Source organism: Pogonomyrmex barbatus, unplaced genomic scaffold, assembly GCF_055798465.1.
Source record: "Pogonomyrmex barbatus isolate J1 unplaced genomic scaffold, ASM5579846v1 scaffold6, whole genome shotgun sequence".
Lineage (NCBI taxonomy): Eukaryota > Metazoa > Arthropoda > Insecta > Hymenoptera > Formicidae > Pogonomyrmex > Pogonomyrmex barbatus.
In genome coordinates, this window is record NW_028297160.1 from 9,444,582 (window position 1) to 9,462,260 (window position 17,679).

The following is a 17,679-nucleotide window of genomic DNA, read 5'->3' on the forward strand; positions in this document are numbered from 1 at the left end:
TATTTCCTCTCTATACTTACAATACTTCCTGTCTATACTTAATTATGTTGCATATTTAATTTGAACTTAAATTAATTTGCTCAGTGCCAAGACAGAATGTGATTATTAATATTTTATAAGGATTTTCCGTTTCACTTATAATTGTTTTTTCTTTTTCTTTCTTGATTGGCCCTGCCCTTACCTTCACACGTTACACGATCACATTCCTGGTGTGATCTAATATTTCTCGACAAAAATAACATAAATTTGCGTGTGGACGTACACCCCCGCTAATGCGATAAAAAAGGAATGCGTGTCAGGCTTTTAGCATGTATACGTTAATGACACGACAATGTTCATTATTGTGAATATGCCGATGGCTATTCAACTTTCAGCAACAGTATGTCGGGAGATCGTCACAAGTGACGGATCAGATTATTTCCAAAGAATATTAAATCGAGTGTCGGGTCTTTCTTAAAAAACCTTGTCATCTGTCAAATTATAATGCGTTGTACACGTTAATTGATGTAATATTGATCAAGCATTTCTCAACTTATTGGGTTATCCAGCGGAAAGCTTTTGTTTTTTTGCGCGCAGAATAACAATGTACCCTTAATATTTTTCAAGAAATATAATTAATTAATATTGCGAATATTATTTCTTCTGTGACACGCGGTATGCAGATTGATTCAGTCGAATCAATGAACCAAACTGCTGGTATTCTGAAACTAGATAGAACATCAAGCCCTTCTGGATCTAAAGCCAGGACCTTAACTATGCAGGTACTTCATTTCATTCATGTATCAGATTTTTGTGACTGCTCAATTATAAACAATAGATTTTTTTTGGAATTATTGATTTTAACTTAAATTATTATTAAACTTCTTTAATTTTGATCAAAGATATAGATATATATGTAAAGTAAAAAATAAAAGTTATTTGAAGATCGAAAGTAGGGAAAATAATTTGAAGATAGGTGAAGTAACTCCTTTCTTGATCAGCTTGGTTTTTTTCTCTTCTTGGCGTTTCTCTTCTTGCATTCCTTTTCTCTCCCTTTCTCATCGTTTTTTTTTTTTTTTTTTTTTTTTTTTGAACAATTTCATAAATTGGAGAGGGGGCTAATTTACAATCGATCAACGAAGCTCGCGAGCATTAACGAAAATTACGTCGGCAGCATGGGAATGAATTTCGTGGGATCGCGTGTAGCACGGTATACGCGATAGTAATCACTCCCTCGAGGAAAGTGATTACCTGCGAAGAGAAGGGTGTGGAGTCGTACAAAGAAACGGAGGATGCATGACGATGGTTATTAATATGACCCGTCACACTGTGTGTCACGCTTCTTGTCGTTTTTATAAACGACGAATATTTCCTTTGACACAAGTAATTGTCTAAAATTGCGAGATGAGATTGGAGGCGTAAACGTGATCTTCTAAGCGTAAAACAGCGTAGAAAATAAAATGAATTTTTTTTCTCTCCGCACCTGTAGCTTTTGTGAAATTATTAAAAATATAGAAAGATCAAAGTTTTAAATGAAAATGTATTTTGAAAAGAGAAAATGCATTAGCCATCAAAAGAGTTGCCTGCGTTTGGTGCTGCACATTGGAGTTCTTAGTATCGCATTACACATAGACATTGCGTAATGTTTTAAATATAATGTAGAGATAAAAATATTTGAAAGAAATGTATATCTTAAATAAGATATATATTTTATGAAAATCGGTCAATGTCGCGGATAGGCAATACGCATAATTATCGTAGACACATTCGTCCTCGTTGATCAACGTCTCGGGGTGCGCCGCGTCGCGTGTGACCTCGGATTAAGGATCACCTGTGGACACGTGAACGAAGAAATTAAAATCTTGTCGAAATCGTGTCAAAGAGAAATCGAGAACGGAGAGATGGAGATAAATATATTACATAAATAACAATACAAAAATTCAGAATCTGAAATTAAAATTTCATCATATTTCGACAAATTCTATTTCGGATGCTACAAAGATGAAAAATATCTCTATTATTTCTATCGTTATAAAAATATATATGGTAAATTATTTCATACATATTAACGAAACCTGAATTTATAAAATCACTCAGTTTTTTATTCTTGACGGAATCAATCCGTTGAAGATATGTTTTCGTATGTTCTAATGCAGGTGGACATTATCTTGTTTGAAAAAAACAACACTTTTTTAAGTTTTTTAATTTTTTTCAACGTCAACACATATTTTTAAAACAAATACATTTATCTTTTAACAAATCCAAACTTAATTAATTTTTATTTGTTCTGATAAATTCAAAGTGTCGACGACGACACGTAATTTAGTAAATGTCACATTTCCATAAAATCACATTCCCGATATGTTTCGGTGTTGAGTCATTTATTTAATCAACGCTCTTTGTCGCACGGTAATTAATGAGAAAATCCCGCGATTTCGCTCGCAAATGGATTGATATCAGATGTAAATACGTCTAGGCGATCTCTCTGGGTCGCTGAGCTCTTCATTACTCGCGTGACTCAGGGAAATCTATGATCGTTCGAAGACAGTAATTGGTATCTTTCGCCGTAGGTGGGCCCGTCATTCCCGCGGTCGCAACCGTCGGTCAGTCGACAGTCAGTTACGTTTGGTACTGTTGAGTGCCAGCAAAACGAGGATCTCGACGAGGAAGATCAAAGATCGCGAAGCGAACGACCGAACACGCAACGCATCCCCATCGCTGGTCAGTGAAGATAATTTTCTCTTAATGAAGAAACGTCGAGGCGTTGATAGCCCCGAGTCATATGGAGGATGGAGAACTCCGTCTCTCCGTCCTCTCGAATTCCTTCGATAAATCTTTCGTGTTTAACGTGTGGCAATTTTCAATGATCCGACAAGCGACCAAGTCCAAGGGAGCGAGTCCTTCGCAAAACCTGGTGCCGATGGAGAAGTCGACCGCGGACGACGAGGGGAATGACAGCGAGGATGATTATTCGGCATCGGTTTGCGCGATTATGCAACAACGGAGCTCGGCACGACGGCAAAGCCGGCGGAAACGACGTCCGTCGTCTCCGTTCGGCGTCGACAATGTCGACGGCTTGGTACGCCGTCGATCTTCGGTCTACACCACAAGTTCTGGGGAGTTAGTATTCGCAAGAGAGTTAGACTAGACTCAAATCTGTTATTTGTGTTTACAATTAAATTAATTATATATTATTTAAAAAAATTTCAATACCTAGATTTCGCAAAAGAAAAGAGAGGAGTTTATCGAAAAGAATATGTATAAAAAGATTGTATATAAAAATTGAAAAAAAATTGTTTCTCTGAATTATCTTTCGGATAATGATAATGTTATCTTGATAATTATCTTATTTTTTTTTTTAAATTAAACTTAAGCTTTTAGTTTGATTAAATAAAAGTGTCTTGAATGATAATAAACTCAATAGCACGATAATTTCAATGGAGGAGGGCGGTAACCAGGAGCAAATTTTCGAGAATCTCAAACTGCACAAGGAAGTTCTGAGCGGCGTGAAGCAACAGCCTTGGTCTCTCCGACGTAAGATCAAGCTTGTACGGCAAGCTAAAGCTTACATCAGACGACATGAAGGCGCCCTGCAAGAAAGACTAGCCCAAAGTCACAGCACCAAAGATGTCATCGCACGCGTATCGCTTTTTATAACTCAGGTTAGTTATCCTCGCGAGTTATCACTCGCGATTATCCGTGATATTTCCATAAGTATGATAATATTCCATATCCATAAATATGATTACCACTACCATACAAAAGTAAAATTAAAAATCTTAGACTTAGAACATGTTATTAGCGAGGATTCCAATAGCCAATTATCTGTTTAGAAATGGCAGTACTTCCGACGTGAGCTCATCAATCTGCAAATGTGGCTCATACCTTGGGAAGTCCGTATCATGGAAATAGAATCTCATTTCGGCTCTGCCGTCGCATCCTACTTCATTTTTCTCCGCTGGCTCTTCTGGATCAATCTCGTCATCGCGGCAACCCTTACAGCGTTCGTCGCGATACCTGAAGTAGGACAGATTCTAGTCAGCGGAAATTAAGTTTTCCTTTTTAGGCTTATATAATGAGATACTTAGGATGACATCTTAGGATATTTAATTTCTTGTCCGTTGCCAGATATTGACCGCAAATGCAACTCTTGCCGGTGAAAGGAAGATCATGCTGCCGGAAGAGAGGCTCAGGTCGAAGGACCTCTTCACTTTGTGGGAATTTGAGGGTGTCCTAAAATACTCCCCGTTTTTTTACGGGTGGTACACCAATCAAGATTCGAACAGCAATTACAGACTACCTCTGGCGTATTTCGTCACCAATTTGGTCGTGTACACGTACAGCTTCGTCGCAATTCTGCGCAAGTACCGATTTCTTTCTATCTTGTTGTGAATCTCGGCAGCACAGCTTTTTTCAGTTTCTTTTAAATTTGAAGTGAGAAAAATCGACAGACAGTTCAAGACACAGTATTTCCCGAAAGAAGATATCCCGCAAGCGTATTCAAAATTGAATGATCACGGAATTGCTTTCCCTCATTTCACTCGAGCTGCGAGATTTTCTTATTAAAAAAAAAAAAAAAAAAAAAATGACAAAGCAGACACATGAGCGTGGGTACCTTGTTTCAGAATGGCGGAAAACTCGCGTTTGAGCAAGTTGACCGAAAAGGAGGACGAATACGTCTTTTCGTGGAAACTCTTCACAGGCTGGGACTTTATGATCGGTAATCCGGAAACTGCCCACAATCGTACAGGCAGCATTATACTGGGCTTCAAAGAAGCCTTACTGGAAGAAGCGGAGAGACAGAAAGATGAGAGAAAGTGAGTACCCTTTTAACAATAATTTTCGCATGGACGTTATGCCCATGAGATATAATTGCAACTTCATCCTTCTTGAGGCAAGATCGCAAAAGAAAACATGAGTTTTACATCTCGTGCGCACAATATATTTAATCGTATGTATTTCGCAGCTGGAGAATCATCTCAATAAGAATATTCGTAAATGTGGCGGTACTCTCGTTACTCGCATTGTCGGCGTACGCCGTGATCGAGGTAGTTGGACGAAGCACTACCGACATTGAGTCGCAGAATTGGTGGCGGCAGAACGAGATCACGATTGTGATGTCTCTGATCACATATCTATTTCCGATATTTTTCGAAATCCTCGGCTTTCTCGAGAGCTATCACCCCAGGAAACAGCTCCGGATGCAACTGGCGCGGTAAAGAGTTGCTTCTCTTAATAAAAAACAACAAGATCTCATCGCAATGGAATACGAGCGATCTCACTTCACTATTCTTTCGTTTCAGAATAATGGTCTTGAACCTGCTGAATCTCTATTCGCTAATATTCGCATTGTTCCGTAAAATAAACACTATGGTAACGTAATTTGTGAGCGTAATTTGCATGAATTTGCATGCGCGCCACGCGTTGTTTCACAGTTTCATCTCGAGTGTTTACACTTTAAATATCTCGACTTTACCCAGTTTCATCCGTGAATGTATTTTTTTTTCGCAGAAAGACGATCTCCGGCTTCTAAAACCGACAAATACGACTTGCAATTATACAGCGACACCATGTCGCAACGATCTGATACGTATGCAGCAAATCGCAACGTTGGCATCTTTAAGTCTCGTTTTAACAAGCAACGTCACGCATTCTCATGCTAAAAGAGAAATATCGGAGTCAAGTATGATTTAAAACAATTAAAATATAAGTACAAATATTTCCGACAGGCACATGTGCTATTTCGGCTTATCATAAATACTAAGAATTTAAGTAGTTCTAAGACACATTTATTTTTAAGCACTCGTGAGGTTTGTAAAGTAAAAATTTACATCCGCACTAAGAGAGATTGCAGAAATAGCAAATGTGTTTTAGGAATACATTTTATTTTCAATGATAAAACGCGTTTTCAAGATTTTTTCTGACAAAAAAAATTGATGAGCATGATTGTTTTTATTTAGCCTTGCCATCCATCAGACGGGAGACCTACTTCCTCAATCCTTTACTGGAATTTAATTATACTGATTATAACGATTACTCGAGCGCAGATTACGATAATTACCGGTTCGAAACTTCGAATAGCGACGACACATTTTCCATCATGTCTTATTATGAGGAGCAAAGTACCAAAAGTGTAAACGATAGCGAAGTACGCTATGCTGCAAGCTCGATTGATAATTTTGTAACCGATTCGACGAGTACCGAATATTTTTATACAGATTCTAATTTATCCCAGGATGAAACAACAACGACAATCGAGTCAAACACGATGCGTACAGGTAGATTGCATTTCTTGTATTTATTTTACCTTTACATGCCTATTAATTAGGATAAATAAATTAATATGTTATGTGACGTATTATAGAAGCATTTAAATATGATTGAATGAAATTTATTATAAGCATTTATTAAAGAGCCTCGGTTTGTCTTATAAATGCAGTTTTATCGAGCATTATTGATTTCGACGGCTTTTCCGAAAAAGCGACAACAACTTCATCGTCTTTAGGCAACAAGACGTCAACTGTTAAGATATTTAACGTCACAACTGCAACAGTAGATGCCACGAGAGTCACAACGTATATTCCAAAAAGCTCATCATCGAATGAACCCATTCATCGTTACGTAAATAGATGTTACATAGAAGTTTGCAACATTACGTCATCAGAAAATTTAGGTATAAATATCACATCGGTACTGTCTACATCGTCGTGTTCTTTAGTTTTTAAAAAGATGAGATGTTTACTTACGTTTTCAGTTACATCTCTAAAACAGCTAGATCCAAGAACACGCAAAAGGCTGCGTCGACTATGCTGGGAAACCATGTTCGGGCAAGAGCTTGCCAAGCTCACTGTTATGGATTTGGTAAAGTGCAGAACGAAATTTTATTAAAATAATACAAATGCTTTAGGCATTTATTTATTAATTCGCTTGTTGTTTATTTCTTTCAAAATTGATTATCAGATACTCACCATAATGGCCACGCTCAGCATGGACTTCTTCCGCGCCGTTTTCGTGCGTTTTATGAATAACTGCTGGTGCTGGGATCTGGAGAAGCAATTTCCGCAATACGGCGACTTCAAGATAGCCGAGAACATTCTCCATTTGGTGAACAATCAAGGCATGGTCTGGATGGGAATGTTCTTCAGTCCTGGTCTAACCGTCCTGAATCTGTTCAAACTCGGTGTTTTGATGTACTTACGTTCCTGGGCGGTTCTGACTTGCAACGTTCCTCACGAAGTGGTCTTCAGAGCTTCCAGGTTATCGAAGTGACAACACAAATGAAATGCTTCTTGCGAATAATCAGACGCGTACTGTGATTTGTACTACTTTTCTTTTTCTTTACCTTTCTTATACCCCTTCTATACCTCGATCATCACGATTATTTGCTTTACAATTCACATTTACTTATGTTGCAGGTCAAACAATTTCTACTTCGCGCTGCTATTAACTATGCTGTTTTTGTGCGTGTTGCCGGTCGGTTACGCTATAGTCTGGGTCGAACCTTCGTGGCATTGCGGTCCATTTTCCGGCTATAAAAGGATTTATAATTTAGCGACGCAGAGCTTGATAAGCTCACTTCCACAGCCGATTCAACGGTATGTTCCTATTCTGTTTTTATAATAGTTTTTATAATAGTTTATAATTTGATCGTAAATATTCGTAAAGATGAAAATTTATTTTGGAAATTGGATTTTTTCCCATTGATTACCCCATTGATTAAAATAAGTGTGCATCTCGAATGTACACGCAGATCTATAATCTAAAGTAAAAATTTCATCTCCGTTTAGATGCCTCGATTACGTCGCGTCGCCGGGCATAGTAATACCATTGATTGTTCTGATGACGTTGATTATTTATTATATGGCATCTCTCGCTGGATCTCTGCGAGAAGCGAATAACGATTTAAAGGTAAAGATGTATAAAGGAATATGAAATATATAAGGTTTTTTTTAAAAATATATGTACAAAAGAAATAGAAGAATATATTGTTTAGCTGAAATATGTTGTTTCAGCTACAGCTACGACATGAGCGTAGAGAAGAACGTCGCAAATTGTTCAAAATTGCAGAGAAGAGACAGAACGTGGCCGAAACTCCGTTATCGAGGTGGAAAAAGATTCTTCCAGCATTGCCGCAAGCCAGAAAGACTCAAAATTCCGAAATAACTCAGAATAACTTAGATGACGTAGAAATCACGATTGGAAACTTGAAGGATACAATGAATAATAAACAGTTGACGAATGACACCGAAGAGGTGTCACGTCATGATCAAATATCGTCCGATTATAATAATGAGAAACGTACTAAAATAAAAGATGATTTGAAATTAAACGATACGCCTCCTAATAAAAGGTATGAAAATTCTATAATAATTACTGTGCGAATTTATGATTTTAAACGCAAGATTCAAAGAAATAAAAACGATTATTTACAAATGTCAGTGAGTATATGGAGGATATTATGTTATAAATTATATATCATGAAATTATATAATAAATTTTATACATAGGCCAACAAGCTTCGTTGGATGTTCTTGGGACTCACAATCGAGCGGACAAAGTGTTATTATACCGGAAATCCAAGTAAATGAAAATGAAGAAAAAGATATACATAGTGACGTTTATACAAATGTGGAACTGACTAACATGTCCGAAAACGGCGACCGAGAAGTAACGTAGTGCTGAACTGAACGTAATAAATAAGAAATTATTTTAAAAAATGTAAGGCAAAATAATAATAATTATTATTAATAATTAGTATTTTTCATTAATTCAACTTAATCTTATAAGAATCTGCGCGATCTTCAAAATATCCATTCTGTACTAATCTACATAAGCGCATGGAAAATTTCTAAATCCAATGCATACATGTTTTCCAATTTTTAAATATTTATAAAAATAAAGATGCGCGTGATCACAAAGATTTACCGTTATATATTTTTTCTTTTATTTTTTATCTATCCATATATATATATATATATATATATATATATATATCATTTGAACTTTAAATTAATTTATTTCACGTTTAGAAGAGCCGAGCCTAAATAATTAAAAAAATAATAATATTTTACGTGATCTTCTAATTGTTCCTCTTCTCTTTATTGGTTTTGCCCTTCACATCGGGTATAATTACATTTGTGATATCATCTAATATTTCTTGAAAACAGTAATATAAATTTGCGTGCGAGCTTATCTCTCGCTAATGTAATAAAAAACCAGAGATGCCTGTCGGAGTGGCTTTTAATAACACGACAAATTCATTATTGTAAATATATAGATAACCATTCAAATATTAACAAGCAATACATAGCAGAGCATCGCGTGTTAAAGAAGATATAATGGAAATTATTTGGATAAAATAACTTCTTCCTCGATCCTTTCACAATCTTAGCTTTTTTTTTCTTACATTTCTGCATTTCTTGTAGTTTTTTTACTTTGAATTGTTAATACCGAGATTTTTTATATTGCAAATATATGTCTTAAATCGAATAAAATTAGCTTTAAAAAAAATAAAAAAATGGTGAATTTGGCGACGAGACACCACTTGTATTTCTTAACATAAAAATATCCGACATATCTATACATCATAGATATAATATTAATATTTTATAAAATTACATAAAAAGTCGATTTGTCATAAGTAAACTGCACGCATAATTAATGCAGATACATTCATCCTAATTGGTCAATGTAGGACGTCTCAGGGTGTGCCGCAACAGGGTGTGACCTCGGATTAAGGATTATCCGCGGACAGGAAGGAATTAAAATCTCGTGGAAATGTGTCAAACTAAGAAAATGGAAAAAAATCAAACTGAACTCTTCACAGTTACTCGCGTGACTTATGGAAGTTCATGATCTCTCGAAGACAGTAATTGGTGTTTTTCACCGTTCGTAGATGAGCCCATCATTCCCGTCGCACTCGCAACCATCAATCAGTCGACGGTCAATTATATTTGGTACTGCTGAGTGTCAGCAAAACGAGAATCTCGACGAAGAAGATCAAAGATCACAAAGCGAACGAACGAACGAACGAACGCGCGGCATATGTCCAACATTGGTTAGTGAAGATAATTTTCTCTTAATGAAGAAATGTCGATGAGATAGTCAGTAATGGAGAAGTCTAAATTTCTTTGATAAATTTATTTCTTATTTAACATATGTTTAACAATTTTTAATGACCCAACAAGTGGCGTCCGAGCGAGCGAGTCCGAATGGAAGCTCGCAAAATCCGACACCGATCTTGAAGTCAATCGCGGACAACGATGAGACTGAAGATGATTACTCGGAGTCAGCTTATGCAATTATGCGACAACAAAATTCACGACAGAACCGACGGAGACGATGTACGACGATGTTCGGCGTTGACAATGTCGACGGCATCGCGCGTCCTCAATCTTCGATCTGCACCATGAGCTGGGAAGAGTTAGTTTAGTTTAGTATTCACGACTTCGAAAAAGTTACAGTAGATTCAAATCCATTATTTGTAACGTCTACTGTAAGCACGACTTCATCGAGAAAGTTACAAACTGAGATTAAACTAATTATGTAAAATAACTTAACGTAAAAAATAATTTAAAATGAAGTAGCATCGAGATTTCACGGACTTTATCGAATTTGTCGAAGAAACATGTGTAAAAAGAATAATTTCTTTCTCTTAAATCAAAAATATATTTTAAATGGTAATATTAAGATAAGGTAGTTCATTAGCTAAGTCTTGAATATTAATATTATAATAGCATGATAACCTCCACGGAGGGAAGCAGTAACCAGGAACAAATTTTCGAAAATCTCACCCTGCACCAGGAGGTTCTAAGCGGTGCGAAGCAACAGCCTTGGCCTCTCCGACGTAAGATCAAGCTTGTGCGACAAGCCAAAGCTTACGTCAGACGACACGAAGGCGCTCTGGAAGAAAGACTAGCCCAAAGTCACAGCACCAAAGACATCGTTACGCGCATCTCCTTTTTTATAACTAAGGTAGCGCCGCACATTATTGTGATTATGCTGTTGAAAAATCTAAAATTCTCAAAAGTCTCGGAATAATGTATCATTAGCGAGGATTACAATAGCCAGATTATTCGTTTAGAAATTGCAGTACTTCCGACGTGAGCTGATCGATCTGCAAATATGGCTCATACCTTGGGAATATCGTATCATGGAGATAGAATCGCATTTCGGCTCCGCCGTCGCGTCCTACTTCATCTTCCTCCGCTGGCTCTTCTGGATCAACTTCGTCATCGTGGCAACCCTTACTATGTTTATCGTGATACCCGGAGTAGAATTGAATTTCGTAGACGGAAAGCAGCTTTCCCCTCGGGAATATTAAAGATAAGTAATTTAAATTATTTAACTTTTTCTTTCTTCAGGTGTTAATTGCAAATGCAACTCTTGCCGGTGAGAGGAAGCTCATACGGGAAGAAAAGGATCTCGAGTCGATGGACTTTTCAACTTTATTGAATTTTGACGGCGTACTAAAGCACTCCCCGCTTTTCTACGGGTGGTACACCAATCAGGATTCGGACAGCAATTACAAATTACCTCTGGCATACTTCGTCACCAATTTGGTCGTGTACACGTATAGCTTCGCCGCAATTCTGCGCAAGTGCGGGACTTCTCATTACTATATTGTATCTCGATAGCACTTCTTTTTTCATTTGTGAATTTTGTAAATTTACAGCTCTTGTTTTTTCAAAAGCTTTAAATGTAAGAAATTATAGCGAAATCGATAATGCGTAAGACGAATTATTCTCAAAAAAGATGTGCCATAGGCATAGTCAAAAAATGAAATGATATATCATGGGACTGCTTTTTAAAAGAAGTAGAAAAATCCTGGAGGTGCGATATGTTCTTCTGATAAAAGATAACGAAGCGCGGTAACTTGTTTCAGAATGGTGGAGAACTCACGTTTGAACAAATTGACCGAAAAGGAGGACGAATATGTCTTTTCGTGGAAACTCTTTACGGGATGGGACTTCATGATTGGTAATCCGGAAACCGCGTACAATCGTTCAGCCAGCATCGCGTTGACCTTCAAAGAGGATCTGTTGGAAGAAGCGGAGAAGCAAAAGGACAAAAGAAAGTGAGTGTTCTTTTAATAATATTTTAACCATTAGATGGACATTATAATGAAATTCAGCAATTACTTTCAATTTTTTTTTTATATGCTTCATATGTACTGTCTGCCGTAGATTTTTGTTTGTATTTTTCACATAAGATTATCTTTTCCTGACTTTTCTTGAAACAAAATTTTTATATCCCATAGAGTAGAATGCACACAGTATATTTAATCATGTTTCATAGTTGGAGAATCATCTCGATAAGAATTTTCGTGCACACAGTGGTGCTCTTATTATTCGTATTGTCGGTATATGCCGTACTCGAGGTAGTCAAACGGAGTCGTTTAACCACCACCGAATCAGACGGTTGGTGGCGACAGAATGAGATCACGATCGTGATGTCTTTGATCATGTACATGTTTCCGATATTCTTCGAGTGTCTCGGCTTCCTTGAGAACTATCACCCTAGGAAACAACTTCAGTTGCAACTGATGCGGTAAAAAAATTTCTTTTCTTAATAAATAACAAGATATATTTCATCATGCAACGATGCTTACAAACAATATGCAAATGATATATACTCGGATGCTCTTTCGTTTTTAGAATAATGCTCCTGAACCTGCTGAATCTCTATACGCTAATATTCGCATTGACTCGTAAAATAAATTCTATGGTACGTAATTTGTTATCGTACGTGAGTTAGAACGCGTGATAAAGAGTAATTATGATTGTACGACATACATTATTCTCACGGTTTTACTTATTTTATTTTATTTTTTTCTTGTTTCTTTTTATTTAAATCTCACTAATCTCACAGCAAATGTATCTCCTTCACAGAAACATAAGCTTCAAGGTTTCAAAAAGAGACAAACGATTTGCATAAGAACATTAATAGATTGCAGATTTAAATTGACATCAACACAACTGATCACAATATTAAGCTTAACTTCCTTTTTAATACACAACGTCACTTTTCCTTACGATGAAAGAGAAACATCGGAGCTAGGTATGATGTTCGAATCAATTGAAATATATTTCCGATGGGCACATATGCTGCTTCCTAAGCTAATTACAAATCTTAAGAAATATATTAACAGTTCTATAATGAGACACATTACTTTAATAACGCTCACGAATTTTTGTATAGTAGGAATCTGCTTCTGTATTAAGACAAAATTGCAGAAATAGCACGTGTGTTTTAGGAATTGATTTCATTTTCAACGATAAAACGTGCTTTCGAGATCTGGCAAAAATTCGATCGCAGCAGAATTGCTTTTATTTACCCTCATCAGAAGGAGGATCTGCTTCTTCGATCTTTTTAAATTTAATCATGCTGATTATTTGCAGATTACGATAATTACCAATACATAACTTCGGACGCAAGTGGCAACAACGCACTTTCTGTCACGTCTTATTATAAGGAGCAAAATTGGTGTACCAAAAGTGTAGACGATAGCGAAGTACACTATGACCGAAGCTCCATTGATAATTTTCTGTCCGACTCGACGGCTGCTAAACATTTCTATACAGGTTCTAATTTATTCCAGAAGAACAGTGTTGAAAGAACGGTAGAGATGAATCTAACACGATGCATACAGATAGATTATAGATAGATATATTATATTTCCTTTATTCAGTCTACTTTTACATAATTATCTTGATAAATTAACTATTAATTGTTTTAAATATTATATTTTTTGACATATTGCGTAAACTACTCGAAAGAATTTTAATTTATCTTGTTGTTTAAAGTAAATAATTAATATTGAATGACAAATGAAGTGTCATATATAATCGCAGATTTATCAGGTTTGATGATTCTTTCGATAGAGCGATAATTATTGTCCATTGTTTTTAAACAATGAGACGTCATCTATTAACAAATTTAACGTTATGTTTATAACAGCAAGTATAACGTATAATTCGGAAAGTAAACTTCATCACCTTGTTTGAATAAATCTGTGATTTTTTTCTTAGATAAGGATGGAAGAAAAAATGATGCAAAAAAATGTTACGAGAAAGTTTGCTTCATTCTGAAACCAGAAGATTTAAGAATAAACGATTTTGTCAAATCTTTATTTACTTTATCACATTTTTTTAATTTTGAAGAATTAAATCAAGCAATATGCAATTTACGTCAACTATGCTGGGAAACTACGTTCGGGCAAGAGCTCATCAAACTCATTGTTATGGATTTGGTAAGATACAGAACGAAATAAAAAATAATAAATAAATTTACAATCTAAATTTATAATCTAATTTACAATCTAAATTAACAATTTATAATTTTATATGTAATTATAATTCCATTTAAATACCATTCAAATACCAATAATAAGCAAATCGATCTCTCGACTTGTCGAATTAATAAATATAAATTGCTTGTTATTTATTTTTTTAAAAATATAATTGTTTATTGATGAAATGTTTATTAGATACTCGCCATATTAAACACGTTTATTGCGGATTTTTTACGCGCCGTTTTCGTGCGTTTTATGAATAAGCATTGCTGCTGGGATCTAGAGAAATAATTCCCGCAATACGGTGACTTCAATATAGCTGATAACATTCTCCATTTAGTGAACAATCAAGGCATTGTTTGGATGGGAATGTTCTTCAGTCCTGGTTTAATGGCACTAAATTTAATCAAGCTTGGCGTTTTGATGTACTTACGTTCCTGGGCAGTTTTGACATGTAACGTACCTCACAAAGTGATCTTTCGAATCTCCAGGTTATTGAAATTATATTGCATTATTTGAAAAAAAAAAAAAAACTAGCTTTTGCCAAATAAATCAAATCATTGAAATATTTCTTTGAATAATTAAACGTTGCACTCTGATTCTGTCACTAATATATATTAATGGATTATATTAATATCGATTGTATTAATTTTTTTTTGTTTTACTTTTTTCACCTGATCATAATTATTTGCTACAACCATCTTTAATACATTGCAGGTCTAATAATTTCTACTTCTTATTGTTATTAATTATGCTATCTCTCTGCGTATTGCCCGTCAGTTATTTTATAGTATATATCGAGCCTTCGCGGTACTGTGGTCCATTTTCTAATTATCCAAAGATTTATAATGTAGTGACGCAGTATTTACAAAACACGTTTCCGACGCTAATTCAACGGTATGTCCCTGTCTTCCTCATGATAGTATTTGATATAAATTTGTTTGAAAATTAGATTGTCTTCCATCCGATCCATTACGATCAAAATAATTATGCATCTCGAATATGAAGAAAAAATATATATCTGTTAAGAACTTTATCTCTGTTTAGATGTCTCGATTTTGTCGTATCGCCATGCGTACTAATACAATTGATTATTGTAATGACGTTGATTATTTATTACGAGACATCTGTTGCTGGATCTTTGCGAGAAGAGAATAACGATTTAAAGGTAAAGACACATAGAAGAAACATGAGATATATAGATAAAGTTTCTTTCAAATGCATGACATATATGATGGAAAGAAAATAATATGATATGTTATTCCAGATGCAACGACGACAGCATATAGAAGAACATCGCAAATTATTTAAAATAAGAGAGATGAAAGAGAACAATCCCGATACTGCGCTATTGAGATGGAAACAGATTCTTCTGACGTTGCCACGGGCCAGCATGACTCAAAATTCCGAAATTACTGAAAATAGCTCAGATGACATACAGATTACAATTGGAGAGAGCTTGGAGGATACAATGGATAATAAGATGAACGATACTAAAGAGGATCAAATGTTGTCCGATCAAACATTGTCTAATTTTAACAATGAAAAATTATCTAAAATGCAATACCATTTAACGTAAAAAGTAAGACAGTACTAAAATAATGAAGTCGCAAAGTGTATGATTTTCTACGCAAATTTCAAATGTAATATTTAAATTATAATGTTCGTGAAACTCGCAATCGAGCAAAGAGTGATTATGGAAAAAATAGAACGACAAAATAGAAAATGTACGTAGCGATGTTCATGGAATTAAAATTGAGTAACGTGTCTAGAAATAGACTCAATAAATAAGAATTTATTTAAAAAATGAGAAAAGAATAATAATATAATTAGTATCTTTCATTAGTTTTTCTTAATCTTGTACACATCTTCTCAAAATCCATTCTGTTTACTAAGTTTAGTAAAACACTGAAAGTTTTCACCAATTCTCTTTAAAATTATAAATTAATATAAATGTAAATTAAAATAATATAACATTAATATGTATTATAATCATTGCCTGCGCCTTCAAATTCATTATATTTACCATCGTCAATTTACTGAAAAATATTTGAAGCCATTTTGTGGTTATTATGTTTATTTCTACAAACATGTAAATGTGTAAAATGTCTATAAATATTTATAAATAATCGCGCACTTTTTTCTGAAAATGAAACAGCTATGAACTTTCAACTCATTCTTCAAATCAGACTTGAGACGCACACCGCACGCAAAATCACACTTTGATTGAGCATTGGCACATTCCTAATTTAATTGTCATCTTATTATCAAATATAATAAGATAATTACATTACGTATAAAATATTTATAGCATTGAGCTGTCTCAAAATTAATTACATGTATATTAATATATTCTGCATATACATATATATATAAAAATATATATTTCTTATTAACAATCATACGATTCGATCTTACGTTAGCACAAATCAATTACCAAATTGTTTTTTCTTTATGTCGAAATGATTTAAAATGATCATCGATTAGAAAAAGTATAACTTAATTATTTAAGAAAAATGTTACATTATTGTAATATTTGTAATACACTGGTTATAAATTAACTTTCAGATTTCCATTTACTGATGTAAATGTTAATTTTTCTCGCCGGATACATTTTAATGTTTTTACAGCTTACACCATATATAATGGAGACTGTATCAGCATCTTTGTACCAATCGTTTACGTTGCTCATCGAGGAGCACTGATGCCTCGCTCATAATTTTAGCAGTGGTTCGTACCAAGAATAATAATTGATATTCATCTATAACGGTTAAAGCTGCCTTCGTCTTGACAAGAGCATGAAGCACGTTTGCCCGCTCAAGGTCGAGCCATCTCTGAAGTGCCACTTCTCTCTCTCGTGGACCACCGAGTGGTACGTCAGCTGGACCCCACAATGAAAATTCCAACACGGATTTTACCTAATTGTCAAAGAAATTAAATTTATTTTCTGCTAATTAAATTAAATATAATAAGTATAAGTACAAAATAAGATACTCCAAATAGAAAGAGAAAAATATAAAAAAAACCTAACATTATTATTTGATATTAATAAGCTTTTTGAAACAAGTTCTAATATATATATATATATATATATATGAATTTAGTAATTGAAAATATACATAAACATGGTAAAAATAAATTTTCGGATAAATTGGGAAAATTTTGTAAATTTTGCATACGTGTTTAACACACTATGATCGAATAGAAATGAGTTCTTACCTGCGAGAGAGTGACTGCTTTCTCGCATATCAGCAAATCTTGTATGAGAGGAAGCTCGCTCGTGAGATGCAACTGTTGCAGTGCTATTAAAGCGCACTCGCACAAGGAGACCCGTTCCTCGCCAGGCTCGTCACTCAGGTCTATGTTTAACCTCCTGCAAAACGGAAGTTAAACGTTGAATAACGGGA

The 17,679-nt window shown here is 34.9% G+C and overlaps 4 protein-coding genes across 7 annotated transcripts in view; 3 read left to right on the forward strand and 1 right to left on the reverse strand.

Annotated features, from left to right (window-relative positions):
- The first annotated feature begins 131 nt into the window (after nt 1–131).
- On the forward strand, nt 132–9,497 carry LOC105432937 (transmembrane channel-like protein). Its single transcript, XM_089082690.1, has 18 exons — nt 132–761; nt 2,550–2,700; nt 2,856–3,099; nt 3,404–3,641; nt 3,813–4,001; nt 4,108–4,343; nt 4,605–4,796; nt 4,946–5,194; nt 5,283–5,352; nt 5,491–5,662; nt 5,940–6,257; nt 6,419–6,652; nt 6,734–6,840; nt 6,940–7,235; nt 7,395–7,574; nt 7,767–7,887; nt 7,992–8,329; nt 8,487–9,497. The coding sequence occupies exons 1-18, from the start codon at nt 657–659 to the stop codon at nt 8,653–8,655; spliced, it is 3,609 nt and encodes a 1,202-aa protein (XP_088938816.1). The 5' UTR covers nt 132–656; the 3' UTR covers nt 8,656–9,497.
- Nucleotides 9,498–9,634: 137 nt separating this feature from the next.
- On the forward strand, nt 9,635–14,783 carry LOC148935153 (transmembrane channel-like protein). Its single transcript, XM_089082675.1, has 9 exons — nt 9,635–10,953; nt 11,063–11,578; nt 11,864–12,055; nt 12,277–12,528; nt 12,636–12,705; nt 12,870–13,038; nt 13,380–13,562; nt 14,010–14,230; nt 14,468–14,783. Exons 2-9 carry the CDS (start codon nt 11,412–11,414, stop codon nt 14,561–14,563), a joined length of 1,350 nt encoding a protein of 449 aa, XP_088938801.1. The 5' UTR covers nt 9,635–10,953; nt 11,063–11,411; the 3' UTR covers nt 14,564–14,783.
- On the forward strand, nt 14,636–16,188 carry LOC105432960 (transmembrane channel-like protein). Its single transcript, XM_089082684.1, has 4 exons — nt 14,636–14,763; nt 14,990–15,169; nt 15,320–15,440; nt 15,540–16,188. The coding sequence occupies exons 1-4, from the start codon at nt 14,636–14,638 to the stop codon at nt 15,849–15,851; spliced, it is 741 nt and encodes a 246-aa protein (XP_088938810.1). The 3' UTR covers nt 15,852–16,188.
- A 143-nt stretch (nt 16,189–16,331) lies between these two features.
- LOC105432933 (uncharacterized) overlaps nt 16,332–17,679 on the reverse strand; it is a 61,854-nt gene continuing 60,506 nt past the window's right edge. For all 4 annotated transcript variants that reach the window (XM_089082651.1, XM_011647949.2, XM_011647947.2 and 1 more), the window contains 2 exons: nt 17,492–17,645; nt 16,332–17,190 (listed from right to left, as the gene is read on the reverse strand). In XM_089082651.1, the coding sequence (XP_088938777.1) occupies nt 16,930–17,190; nt 17,492–17,645 (415 nt within the window). In that variant the 3' untranslated portion in view covers nt 16,332–16,929. The remainder of the gene's footprint in view (nt 17,191–17,491; nt 17,646–17,679) is intronic.

What these genes read in the sequence shown, in the direction of transcription:
- LOC105432960 (XM_089082684.1), top strand. Translation starts at nt 14,636, where the DNA reads ATGGGAATGTTCTTCAGTCCTGGTTTAATGGCACTAAATTTAATCAAG. An exon ending in TTTCCGACGCTAATTCAACG is followed by an intron (nt 15,170 to 15,319) that starts GTATGTCCCTGT and finishes ATCTCTGTTTAG; the next exon opens with ATGTCTCGATTTTGTCGTAT. An exon ending in AAGAGAATAACGATTTAAAG is followed by an intron (nt 15,441 to 15,539) that starts GTAAAGACACAT and finishes ATGTTATTCCAG; the next exon opens with ATGCAACGACGACAGCATAT.
- LOC105432937 (XM_089082690.1), top strand. Translation starts at nt 657, where the DNA reads ATGCAGATTGATTCAGTCGAATCAATGAACCAAACTGCTGGTATTCTG. An exon ending in TTCGTCGCAATTCTGCGCAA is followed by an intron (nt 4,344 to 4,604) that starts GTACCGATTTCT and finishes ACCTTGTTTCAG; the next exon opens with AATGGCGGAAAACTCGCGTT. An exon ending in AGACAGAAAGATGAGAGAAA is followed by an intron (nt 4,797 to 4,945) that starts GTGAGTACCCTT and finishes TGTATTTCGCAG; the next exon opens with CTGGAGAATCATCTCAATAA.
- LOC148935153 (XM_089082675.1), top strand. Translation starts at nt 11,412, where the DNA reads ATGGACTTTTCAACTTTATTGAATTTTGACGGCGTACTAAAGCACTCC. An exon ending in TTCGCCGCAATTCTGCGCAA is followed by an intron (nt 11,579 to 11,863) that starts GTGCGGGACTTC and finishes AACTTGTTTCAG; the next exon opens with AATGGTGGAGAACTCACGTT. An exon ending in CTTCAGTTGCAACTGATGCG is followed by an intron (nt 12,529 to 12,635) that starts GTAAAAAAATTT and finishes TTTCGTTTTTAG; the next exon opens with AATAATGCTCCTGAACCTGC.